Source organism: Ailuropoda melanoleuca, chromosome 3 (assembly GCF_002007445.2).
Source record: "Ailuropoda melanoleuca isolate Jingjing chromosome 3, ASM200744v2, whole genome shotgun sequence".
NCBI classification, from domain to species: Eukaryota; Metazoa; Chordata; class Mammalia; order Carnivora; family Ursidae; genus Ailuropoda; species Ailuropoda melanoleuca.
In genome coordinates this window covers 18,120,926-18,133,130 of record NC_048220.1, presented here as the reverse complement: position 1 = coordinate 18,133,130, position 12,205 = coordinate 18,120,926, and the positions used below count along the sequence as shown (strand labels likewise).

Below are 12,205 nucleotides of genomic sequence, written 5' to 3'. Positions count from 1 at the left end.
TGGGGAGGAGAGGAAGGAGATGGGGTTGTTGATATTTCTTTGATAGGATACTCAGCTTTAAGTAGACTTATCTGGGATTTTATTTCCATTATTGATAAACTCATGCTATAGATTGATTATGACAAAAATTTCTTACATTCCTATTAGTGAAGGCCCAAAAGTTCTCCAAATGAGCAGTTTCTCACGATCTTGTTTAGTCTGTGATCTGTATGGATTTCTAAATGTAGGAAAGTCTATCTTTAATAATTCCTACAACACAATCTTGAAAATGTTTAAAGCAAGAGATTGTTTCGTGCTGGAGATTAAGATGAATGTCTCACATTAATGTGTGGAAGCTGAATTTCATCACTTGCGTGGCCTCTCACTAAAAAGGAATTCTTGCTAAGGCACGGACAGGTTTAAAGTCCTGTGTTGCTCTGCAGACAACCGAGTGGGCAACTGCTACCTGAAGTTCGGGCCTCGAGGAGACGGGAGTCTGTCCTGCAACACCGAGATCGGGGTGGGCGTCAGCCGCTCCTCCTGCTGCTGCTCCCTGGGGAAGGCCTGGGGGAACCCCTGCGAGACGTGCCCCCCTGTCAACAGCAGTGAGTATAGTGCCGGAAAGAGGAAGGGAACAAAGCGGCGGCTAAGGACTAGTTGCTGTTTTCTTCTTGTGCTGGGGGTGGGGCAACAGCATGGGGTAAAAGGGTGACCTTGCACGCTTTCAGTGATGATGCTGGAACCCGCCCAGAGTGTTTGATATGAAAGGAAGGGGAAATGCTTTCTTTTTACTGTTTTTCATGATATGATAAAAAGAAAAAACAATGGTTAACCCCAATCCAGGGTGAATGGTGCTGCTGCCAGTCTTCCTTGGGATCACAAAGGAAGACCATTCCTGGCTCTTCTCAGGGATTGTTACAGTTCAGGTTCATAGACGCGTTGTACTCTGCAGGTCAGTCGTATAATGTCTGCAGCTGAAACGTGTGTTCTGATGTGAACACAGATGAAACTTTGGAATGGTTGAGTCAGGTTTTATTTACTAGCCAAAAAAGCTGTAATATAAATTGCTTTTGAAGCTTTTTCTTCAATCAAAAACAGATGTTTTTGTTATTCTATTGTGTGTGTAACTTGTGAAGTACTTACCTTACTTCAAGTAAAATGTTATGTACATTTAAATGTATTTGAAAGGGCACTAAAGAATGCAGTTCTCTTCTCTTAGATTGTGTTTTGAGTCTGGCAGTTGCAACATGCTTCTTCATTGTCTCCTCCCCCTGAACTGCCATCACCTCTCTTCTCTCCCATTGTTTTGTAGCTGAGTATTACACCCTGTGTCCCGGAGGTGAGGGCTTCAGACCCAACCCCATCACCATCATCTTAGAAGGTGAGTGCACCTCTAATTGTCACCCGGATTTAAACAAGATAAAGACAAAAGCTGGTAGGAAAGTTAGTGTGGAGCAATCTAAACAAGATTATTTTGCAAAATGACAGTGGGACAGTCAGTTACCAGGATGCTGAATAACACTTTGTAACTTGGATAGGACCCATGACAGTGATCGGATGTCTGATTGCTCTGCAGAGAAACTCTCTGTATTGTCATCCCCGGCTTGCTTTAGCACTCCTCTCAGATTTTATCAAATTTGCATGACAAAGCCAAAAAAAATCCATGGTCAGAAGAAACCTAAGGCCTGGAAGTCTGCAGGCCCTACAGCATCACACACTGGAGGGCTGTAACAGTAACCCTGGTCTTTGATGGTGGTACTTGCTGTGAGTGAGCTGTCTCTCCTTCTGCAGATATCGATGAATGCCAAGAGTTACCAGGCCTCTGCCAGGGTGGAAACTGCATCAACACTTTCGGAAGCTTCCAGTGCGAGTGCCCACAAGGCTACTACCTCAGCGAGGAAACCCGCATCTGTGAAGGTGAGCTGCTTGGACACCTTCAAGTTATTAGCGCCCTTTAGAACACAGTTACCGTCAGGCCAGGAGAAGATTCTTTCAAAGGATCTGTTAGCCTGGTTCATAGCTTTTACCTTGTCCCACCCTTGCTGCTCAGTTGTATGGTGATAGGTAAATTAATTTACAGCTTAATTGCTATAATTTACTATGATTTTTCTCTGAGTGCATGGGCTGATTATAATTGGAGAAAGCTGGGTTAGTGAAAAACATCAGTATCAAATAAGTTATTGGTTCAAATATGGATAAGAGTTCTATTTTACGTACAGAAAATAGGTAAACTGCAATGCAACTCTTCAGATACTGTTTTTCAATAATTTTTAAATGTTAGGAGGCTTTGTATGAAGACATTCAAAGATTATGCAGATACCTTTCTTGCTTCCATCCTCTCCTTTCTCCCGTGGCACAGCAGTCATCCTTTTAGGGGCCTCTCCCCCCCAGCTGGGGGGCTTCTTGACACAAGGCCTGCATCTTAGTCGTCTTTCTAGTTGTGAGTTCTAGCTTACAGAAGGATGTTGGCATTTATTTGTGGAATGAATGAATAAGCGTTTCCGAAAATGAACATTAAACATGTTACTAGAATTATTTCCATTATAACCTTCCCTTTAGAACACATTAGATAAATGTTTCTAGAAGAAATATGATTTAATAAGTGGAATAACCAGCAGCTGCGCTCCTTCTAGAATCCCTGAGTGGCTACTAATTTGAACAGAGTCGTACAGAGAAAGGCTTTCCTTAGAATCAGACCTGTAACTACAGGGAACAAACTGATGGTTGCCAGAGGGGAGTAGCACAAGGGCTGAAGGGGAGAGGGAGGTACAGACTTCCAGTGATGGAATGAAGAGGTCACAGGATAAAAGGCCCAGCGTAAGGCGCACAGTCACTGATACCGTAATAGCAATGGAACGAGGCAGACGGTAGCTACGCTTGTGAGCACAGCATCATGTATAAACTTGTCCAATCACTAAGTTGTGCAGCCGAAACTAATGTGCCATTGTGCGACAACTCTTCTCAGACTTACAAAAAGGATAAAGGCTTTCCTAACTGTGTTCAAAGTCAGCATTAAACTTGAGTTTAAATGACAGAAGAGGACAGCAGGCTTTCAAGTGCTTCCATTTGAAGAATGTAAAATTTCAATTTAAAAAAATATGGGTGCCTTTCATATTATTTTTGCCACTTCAGAAAAAAATTTCTTTTGATCACCTATATTTTTTAATATTGGCTTTTTTTTTTTAAAAGAAAGACATACTTTGTGTCATGTAAATGCATATTTTGGGGTCTTTTCTGTAGAACTGCTTTAAATTCTAAATTTTTTTAAAAAAATAAGGATTTGAGGAATCAGCCATATGTTTCATATAGTAGTTTAAATCATATAAATTCATGGAACAGTAGCTTTATGACTTAACGGGTCTCCTTGCCTGTTGCAGATATCGATGAGTGTTTCGCGCACCCCGGTGTGTGCGGGCCTGGGACGTGCTACAACACGCTGGGAAATTACACCTGCATCTGTCCGCCCGAGTACATGCAGGTCAATGGAGGCCACAACTGCATGGGTACGTGAAGCCTTGGACTGGAATGAGGTCACGCGCTCGGGCACTCGTGTTTCAGAATGATTGTTCAGAAAATCTGGAAACTAAGTGTTGATGAATGATGAAGTATTTCACAGGCTCATAAACTTCTGGCTCTGCATTATTTTTTTCAACTTTGAATATATAGTTCCGTGGTCATAAGCTTGAGTCTTAGATACAAAACGTCATCAAACGTGACACTTACCTGTTCCTAAGGAGTTTGTGTTTTCCATTCATGTCAGGGGAACATTATTTTACAAATAAGAGAATGTTTAAAATTTAATATGTATTACTTTTAAAATTAAATCAATACCTTTGAGTAGAGAAACAAGTATCTGTTAATTTTGTTTGCCAAGAAAATTATAAATGGAAATCCCTTGTCTGAAAACAGGAGAGAGCGAGGTTAGTCAACACATGATTTATGTTCAACTTGAAGGATTATGTTAAGATGCCTCCAGATGGCCAAGAAATATTTTGGAGTTACTAAATAGGAAAGCTGGTGTCTCCAGGTGCGTGGACTGCATCAGTAGCTTCCTCGTGCTCTGACTGCTTGGCTTGTTTTTCCGTTATGTAGACATGAGGAAAAGCTTTTGCTACCGAAGCTATAATGGAACCACTTGTGAGAACGAATTGCCCTTTAACGTGACGAAGAGGATGTGCTGCTGCACGTACAATGTGGGCAAAGCCTGGAACAAACCGTGCGAGCCGTGCCCCACCCCAGGAACAGGTAAGCACGCAGGCTGGGCTGCTGACACGTATGTGTGACAGTTGGGCAAAAGCAAATGTGTGCTAAAACCAGACATGTTCAGTGCTGAGAATACCCAAGGGCATCATACGACTCCGTGTCCCAAGTGGCCCTTTTCGGGATTCAGATGCTAATTTCTGAGATATCTTTTGAGGAGGAATGTGCATCCTGAAAATAACCCCCACTGCTAAAGAGCGAACATTTAGAGCACTGGTCCGTCGGAGGTCGTTATTTTATAGTGTGCTGGTGAGTTATTCAGTTACTCATCGAGCAGCTGTTTACTGAGCATCTGTCATGGGTCACTGTGCTCGACTGGGAAGGTGTCATATTTTGATTTAAAACCTGTGGTAATTTCAAGTCCATCAAATTCAGTAAGTACTGTTTTGGTTCCAGTTTTGAAAAATATGCAAAAAAATGGATTTGATGAGCAGACTTCACTTGAAAACAACCTATTGCCAACATGTTTGTTATACATCCTTTTCCCCCAAACTTCTCTGAAATTTTTAGACCGAAAATAAAACTGGTCTGTACATGGTAAAATTTTTCTCACAAGCACAGATTCTTTTGAAAGAAAAACAAAAAGATAATAGCTACANCATGCAAAAAATGGATTTGATGAGCAGACTTCACTTGAAAACAACCTATTGCCAACATGTTTGTTATACATCCTTTTCCCCCAAACTTCTCTGAAATTTTTAGACCGAAAATAAAACTGGTCTGTACATGGTAAAATTTTTCTCACAAGCACAGATTCTTTTGAAAGAAAAACAAAAAGATAATAGCTACAAGAACAAAAAAATAAATGTCTTTAAAAGTGTTGCCTGTTCAGGTTCATTAATGGTGTAGAAAGTTACTTTCAATAGTCGTAGAATCTAAGTGTCGCACCAATGGGACAAATGAGAAACAATCGTTATGCATTTGTTGCCAGACATTGCTTAGGATATATTGATTCAAATGTGATGATATAATTAATGAGGTAATGAAATGAAAATAAGGACAAACATGAAAACTGCCCTATGGAGCCTTTCTCGCTGGCTCTAATTCAGTGGACAAATGGGTTTTCATACCTAACTTACCATAGCTGTGCTCTTAAAACACAAATGGAAACATTTTTACAATTCTGCAAGAACTCCCCTCAGTTGGAAGTTGAAGATCACTGGGTTAGGGAATTAAATAGCACTTTCTTTTTTTTTTTTTAGAGAGAGAGGGAGAGAGAGAGCATGAATGGGGGGAGGGCCAGCAGGAGAGGGAGAGAAGCAAACTCCGCACTGAGCAGGGAGCCCAATGTGGGGCTTGATCCCATGACCCTGAGATCATGACATGAGCCAAAATCAAGAGATGAACACTTACCTGACTGAGCCACCCAGGCTCCCCTAAATATCACTTTTTGTAAGAGGAAGTAAAGGGCTTAGGTGTAAGAGGAGGACAGGTCTGTATTTATATTGAAGTTCTGCCACTTAACTATCTGATCTTATGTAGATGATTTCTCCTTTCTGAAACTGATTCCTTGTATGCAGATTAAAAATGACAGTAACTAATTGATATGGTTATGCAGTAAATGAGAGGATCCATATAAATTACAATTTATGCATTGCCGAGCTATTGGAGACTACTGAATTGAGCATCTGTGTGTGTCAGTATATGTTGTGGACGCTCAGTGAGCTTTGGTGGGTGAAGTACGCAGATTCCCTCCCTGATAGCACGTCACATACGGTCTGCACTCTGTGTTTTACCTAACACTGTTTTCAGGAGTTTTACTCGTGAGCGCCACCGTGGGCATCAGAAGCAATCTACTTCTTAAAAATGACAGTTCTCTTAAATTTCTATTAGTTTGCTGAATTATGTGATAGGAATAACTGTTAACAGTCTCTGTTTTATACTATTATGCATTATTTCTGATGCCTCAGATTTCACATTCCAACAAAATAGACATTTTACGTTTAAAAAGATGAGATAAAATTCGTGTCTCATTCATTCATTTTTCATCTGTTTCACGCTATGACAACTGTTTTTGCTTGCCTCTGCCTTTGTGCAATTCGTAATCCCTTTTTAAACTTGTACTCTAACCTGGTTTTTCAATGTACAGAAACTAGATCATTGTTAAAGACATGCATATCCAAAGAACAAAAGAATTAAAATGCCTTCAGTAGATATCTTGAATCTTGTAATGATTTACTTGTAAGAGCATTAAAAAGTTAGTGATGATAACAATGGTAAAGAATGTCTAAAATCTACTTCTGGCAGAAGCTGGTACTATTACCAAATAAATACAACTGAAATTAAAATATCTGGTTATGAGTAGTATAAAATATACTTGTCAGTGCAAATAATACTTACGCAAAATGTTATTTGAAAGGAGTTTGAGAATTTTAAGAGTGCATTTGCTTCATTTATATTTTAAAGCTGACTTTAAAACCATATGTGGAAATATCCCTGGATTCACCTTTGACATTCACACTGGAAAAGCTGTTGGTAAGTTTTTCCAGATTATGTTTATTTTAATACATAAAGGTAGAAATTGTGTAAAAGTCTCTTCAGTGTTTTTAAAGTTTAAAGTGCCATAAAATACAATAATCTGGATTCTGATCTAATATAGTTAGACAAGAAAGAACTAACACATTTACAGACTCTACCCAAGTGTTAATAAGGATGTTACTCCGTCAGCATAGTTTGGTGATCGGGTTATGATAGTTGTACAACGGACTATCTCAAGATTTCCTACATATCAAGCTTAAACCTTAGTTTTCCTCCTCTTGAATATTGTATTACGTGACTCAAAATAGTCCACTTAATTGTACCCTTTAGTGCCTTTTTTTTGTAGCTATGTATTTACATTTTTGGTGTATTGTTGCAGTGTCCCTTTCTACTTAGGAATTTGCAGAATTATTAGTCATACTAATCATTTTCTTCTGGATGTACTTTCTGTTGTTTATTCTTCTTTTCTTCCTCAGAGATTAAGTTAGTAACATAATTTTAAGTCTCCATTATCAATGCATCTGTAACAAAGTACATAAAATTAAGAAAACTTAGCTTTCTTCGTTAGGTGAGTAGCAGCCTTTAGGGGAGCCTGAAGCATAACTTGAAGCGGAGGCTTGATTCCCTAGGAAGTTTATTTGCTACATTGACACTAAAATCCCTTGGTATACTGGATCAGCTACAACACTGTTCAAAGAAAAGTAGTCTATCTTATGGCCCATATGCTTTCATAAACCAAAAAAGCATTCATACCACTCTAGAATTTATTTTTGTGATGCTGGGTGTGTATTCTCATTCCAGCATACATGTAGCATTGTCAAAGTTTTTTGTGGTAAATAAATTAAGCAGAACTGCGTCCATGTGACCGAATCTGTTCACTTTCAGACATTGATGAGTGTAAAGAGATCCCAGGCATATGTGCAAATGGCGTGTGCATCAACCAGATTGGCAGTTTCCGTTGTGAATGCCCCACGGGCTTCAGTTACAATGACCTGCTCCTGGTCTGCGAAGGTAATCTGAACCATGCGTGAGCCCCAGCCAGATGAGTTCGGTGGACACAAGTGGGTTTTTGATGGTCTCCCGATTGGTACGGGAGTACAATTCTACAGCATTGAGGAGCGGGTCGCCACACTGTGAAGGGAAGGTAGTACTACAGTGGACTTGTTGCTCTTGCAGACATCGACGAGTGCAGCAACGGCGACAGCCTGTGTCAGCGGCACGCGGACTGCCTCAACAGCCCGGGCAGCTACCGCTGCGAGTGTGCGGCCGGCTTCAAGCTCTCCCCCAACGGGGCCTGCGTAGGTGAGAGGCCGCGCGCCGCCTTCTCCCCGTCCCTCCACCGAGCAGTTGGCCATGCTTTCCTAGCAAAACCTATTCTCAGAGTTTGGACAAGAGTTTCCAAGTAAATCTTCATTCCTCTTGAGTCTGTTTCACCATATATTTTAGATTAATTTGTTAGGAAAAAAAGAAGTCCCTTCAATGGATTCTCCTAGGATTAGACCTAAAATAAAATAGTATCTTCGAGATACCAATCAGCGTAGAAAAATGGCCTAATTTTTTTTTTTTAAATCTTGGATGTTTTCAAGCCTCGCTTCTTTTGATTCAGCTGTTGTTATGCTTCATTTTCAGCCTGTCTGTAATAATTAATAGCAGGTTTTAGAAACAGGCCTGTGAAAAAAATGAAGGAATCTTAATAAAAATCAGATATGTGTAACATGTGTTTTATTTTTTGTTTTAGATCGCAACGAATGTTTAGAAATTCCTAATGTTTGCAGTCATGGCCTGTGTGTCGATTTGCAAGGAAGTTACCAGTGCATCTGCCACAATGGCTTTAAGGCTTCCCAGGACCAGACTATGTGCATGGGTAAGAGGGAGGACGTTAGTTCCAGGAGTGCAGGGAACTGAGACTCCAGGAGAGCTCACGGGTCGCCCCCTTGCTGTGACTAACTACTACATCTCTTGTCAGAAACAGTCTCGCAAAAAGTTAGCTCATGCCTTTATTCAGTGTAAAATTTGTGAGCAGGGACACACCACAGTATATTCTTTGGTTCACTGTTTCAACCTTTTTGCTCAGACGCCTTTCACACGCTTCTCATGCACTCTGGGACACTCACGGTTCTGTGGAAGTCACCAGCTGCCCTTTCCCCTTCTCTGTTCCCACTCGAGAAAACCTGTCCAGCCGCAAGAATGCAAGGGAGTAGTAGTAGTAAGAGCAATAGTATTGAAATAAATATTTAGACACACATACACATATATTTATACACTTTCTCCCCAAGTCGCAGAATACGTGGGACTTACCAGCTGCTTTTTTGTTTTAACTCCTTACATGTTTAGAAGCAAATGTAGCAAAACTCTTTAAAATGTCCCAGTCACTCGTGTAATGGTTGGCTGAGCAGTGATAGCGTTCAGTAAGTGCTTGCTGAGCTGACACGTGAGGAGATTTCAAAGGCAGATGGGCTGGCCACCTTGGAGCCCAACCTTGGAACTCAGCATAACTCCTTCAGTCTGATGTCAACAGCAGGCTGTAGCTAAGCCGAAAGAGTTCTCCACGCATTGCACTTGAAAGAGGAGAATTAAATTTAAAACTTGGCTATTTAAAACTGCTGTGCCACCCAGGCGCCCCTTTGGCTATTTATAAGTAACACATCCTCAGTTTAGTAAAAGCCAAACTTGTGCATCTATGATTTTGGTGTTGAAGATACTACCTATATGAACAGTAAAGTCAGATCCCAGTACCACAGGACCGGTTTCCTTTATGAGCCATCCGTACCACAAGGACCACGCGGAGAACGTCTCTGTTCATCTGCTGCCTCCTAAGAGCTCCCCTATGGACTTCAGCCACGGTGGTGGAAAAACTCTCTAGGGGAGGCTTGTACGAAGGACAAATAGAGGATCTAGTCCTCTTTGCATGAACTTTTTTTTTTTAAAAAGATTTTATTTACTTATTCGACAGAGATAGAGACAGCCAGCGAGAGAGGGAACACAAGCAGGGGGGGTGGGAGAGGAAGAAGCAGGCTCATAGCGGAGGAGCCTGATGTGGGGCTCGATCCCATAACGCTGGGATCACTCCCTGAGCTGAAGGCAGACGCCCAACTGCTGTGCCACCCAGGCGCCCTTTGCATGAACTTTCTAAGAATGCTTGCTCATACATGCTTCTCCTGGCTGTACTCTGTGAAAGAGAACATGATTTGCTAAAAAATATTTGAGATTTAATTCAGAAATTCGTATGGAGAAAACATGCCCTCAAGCCTAATAATTCGTCGATGATAAAAGTCAGTGAGACCCCTTGATAATCTCTCTCTTAAACAAAGCTTTCTTCCTAAGGAACAGTACCCTTTTTTGCATAGAAGAGTTTCAATAGCCTAGAATTCATTGTCTAGGGAATCTGTTGTCTCATATGCGGATGACCTTTCTTTTTTTTTTAAATTTTTTTATATTATGTTAGTCACCATACAGTACATCCCTGGTTTCTGATGCAAAGTTCGATGACTCATTAGTTGCGTTTAACACCCAGTGCACCATGCAATACGTGCCCTCCTTACTACCCATCACCAGTCTATCCCATTCCCCCACCCCCCTCCCCTCTGAAGCCCTCAGTTTGTTTCCCAGAGTCCATAGTCTCTCATGCTTCATTCCGCCTTAAGGATGGTGACCTTTCTAAACACACTTTTAATTCCATTTTTTGAAGGCTAATAATACTGAGTTCTAGTAGACTTCTTCAATTTGGATTCTATTTATAAAATTCAGGAAACTAAAATTTGCCTTTGTTGTACTGATCAAAGTAAGGTGTGTAAATTTCTGAGGGAGTTGGTGTTGATAATGCTTGAATAGAACAAATTGTTTAGTGTTGCAAATGATTGGTTTCCTTACAACTGACAAGCAGACCCATTCATTAAAACATGTGCGCCAAGGGAACGCTTGCTTAGCTGAGCTCTGAGTATTATACGAGCCTGTAAGTCACTCAGCAGCCCTTCGTCTTACAGTTTTAGAGTTTTCTCTATTTCATACTCATTTCCCTGAAATAAATGCAGGTTCCTAAGTACTGAATGAGGAAAATCTAAGTGAGTCAGTAATTTTTAAAAAATGTAAATGTTTAACCAGTTATGTTTTTCTAGTTAAAAATTGAATTCCTTGGAGCCACTGTTTCTTTGTAGATGTTGACGAGTGTGAGCGGCATCCATGTGGAAATGGAACTTGTAAAAACACGGTTGGATCCTATAACTGTCTCTGCTACCCAGGGTTTGAACTCACTCATAACAATGATTGCCTGGGTAAGTACTCAGTCCTTTGTTGCTACTATTTCACATCCACACCATATACTGAAAAACGGAATAAAACCAAAGAGTAAATCAAATGTTTTTATCATAGAAAATAAATATGTGCTGAAAGATATGTAATAACTGACTAATTTCCAGTTAACTAAAGTCATAGTACTGGTTTAAATAATCACAAGACAGTCTGCTGTGTTGAGTACTTCTGTCCATCAGCCGGTCGATGCGGGGGAAAGGCATGCAGATGCTGGTAAATCTGCTGGGATTGCTCTATGGCTTAGGGTGGCTTTTACCCCTTAAATGAGATCAAAGATAGACCTGTCATTGTTTCAGTGCTATTCCAAGCATTCCAAATAATGCATTCTTGGTTTATATTCAAATGCTGACAGAGTCTCCAACTTAAAAACATGTTGTGTCTTGAAACATCATTTTCTTTGAAAACAGGGATGCCTTTTCCCACAGAAAGGGTGGACTAGGGGCCAGGTCTCCACATCAGCCCTCAGAAACCTGCTTGATTTTAATTTTGAACAACCATAAATTTTCAGGGGAAAATGAAAGTGTCTGCTATGCATTGTACGGAATTTTATCGTTTGCCCCTAAACAACAGTGATTAAAACAAGAATTAATAGTGAGTAGGGGAGGTCCCTTAAGTCAGTGGAGGACATGGCAAGAGGAAGGACAAACAAATGCTGACCACATGTGTGGTTTAGCACGCGTGAGGCACTGTGCTAGTGCCCACAGCCAGCATGCCTTCACACACGTGGCCCTGTGAGGTATGTGATGGCAACTCCGGCTTCCTGCCATTGTGGGATCAGCGCAGCTCAGACCCACCTCTGACCTCTGGTTTACACCAGCACATGCTCCTCTCAGTTTTGTTTTTGTTTTTGTATTTATTTATTTGTTTATTTTATTTGAGAGAGAGAGTTTGCACATGCACGTGAGTTGGGGGAGGGGCAGCGGGAGAGAGAGCATTTCAAGCAGACTCTGTGATGAGCATGGAGTCCCGTGCAGGGCTCAGTCTTACGACCCTGAGATCATGACCTGAGCTGAAATCAAGAGTCAGATGCTTAACTAACTGAGCCACCCAGGCACCCCCGTTTTGTTTTGTTTTGTTTTCTTTTTCCAAATTCTGCCACTGTGAAAAAATTTAGAGCTAACTAGACATTTTTTTCAACTACCACATTTTTATCTATAGTTTCTCAGACCCTTTGTACAAC

The 12,205-nt window shown here is 40.9% G+C and overlaps 1 protein-coding gene across 3 annotated transcripts in view; it reads left to right on the top strand.

Annotated features, from left to right (window-relative positions):
* Nucleotides 1-12,205, top strand: part of FBN2 (fibrillin 2) — a 260,894-nt gene that overhangs the window by 205,628 nt on the left and 43,061 nt on the right. For all 3 annotated transcript variants that reach the window (XM_034655954.1, XM_034655955.1, XM_034655956.1), the window contains 10 exons: nucleotides 423-584; nucleotides 1,292-1,360; nucleotides 1,771-1,896; nucleotides 3,357-3,482; nucleotides 4,072-4,224; nucleotides 6,646-6,714; nucleotides 7,603-7,728; nucleotides 7,894-8,019; nucleotides 8,456-8,581; nucleotides 10,872-10,988. In XM_034655954.1, coding sequence (XP_034511845.1) covers nucleotides 423-584; nucleotides 1,292-1,360; nucleotides 1,771-1,896; nucleotides 3,357-3,482; nucleotides 4,072-4,224; nucleotides 6,646-6,714; nucleotides 7,603-7,728; nucleotides 7,894-8,019; nucleotides 8,456-8,581; nucleotides 10,872-10,988 — 1,200 coding nt within the window. The remainder of the gene's footprint in view (nucleotides 1-422; nucleotides 585-1,291; nucleotides 1,361-1,770; nucleotides 1,897-3,356; nucleotides 3,483-4,071; nucleotides 4,225-6,645; nucleotides 6,715-7,602; nucleotides 7,729-7,893; nucleotides 8,020-8,455; nucleotides 8,582-10,871; nucleotides 10,989-12,205) is intronic.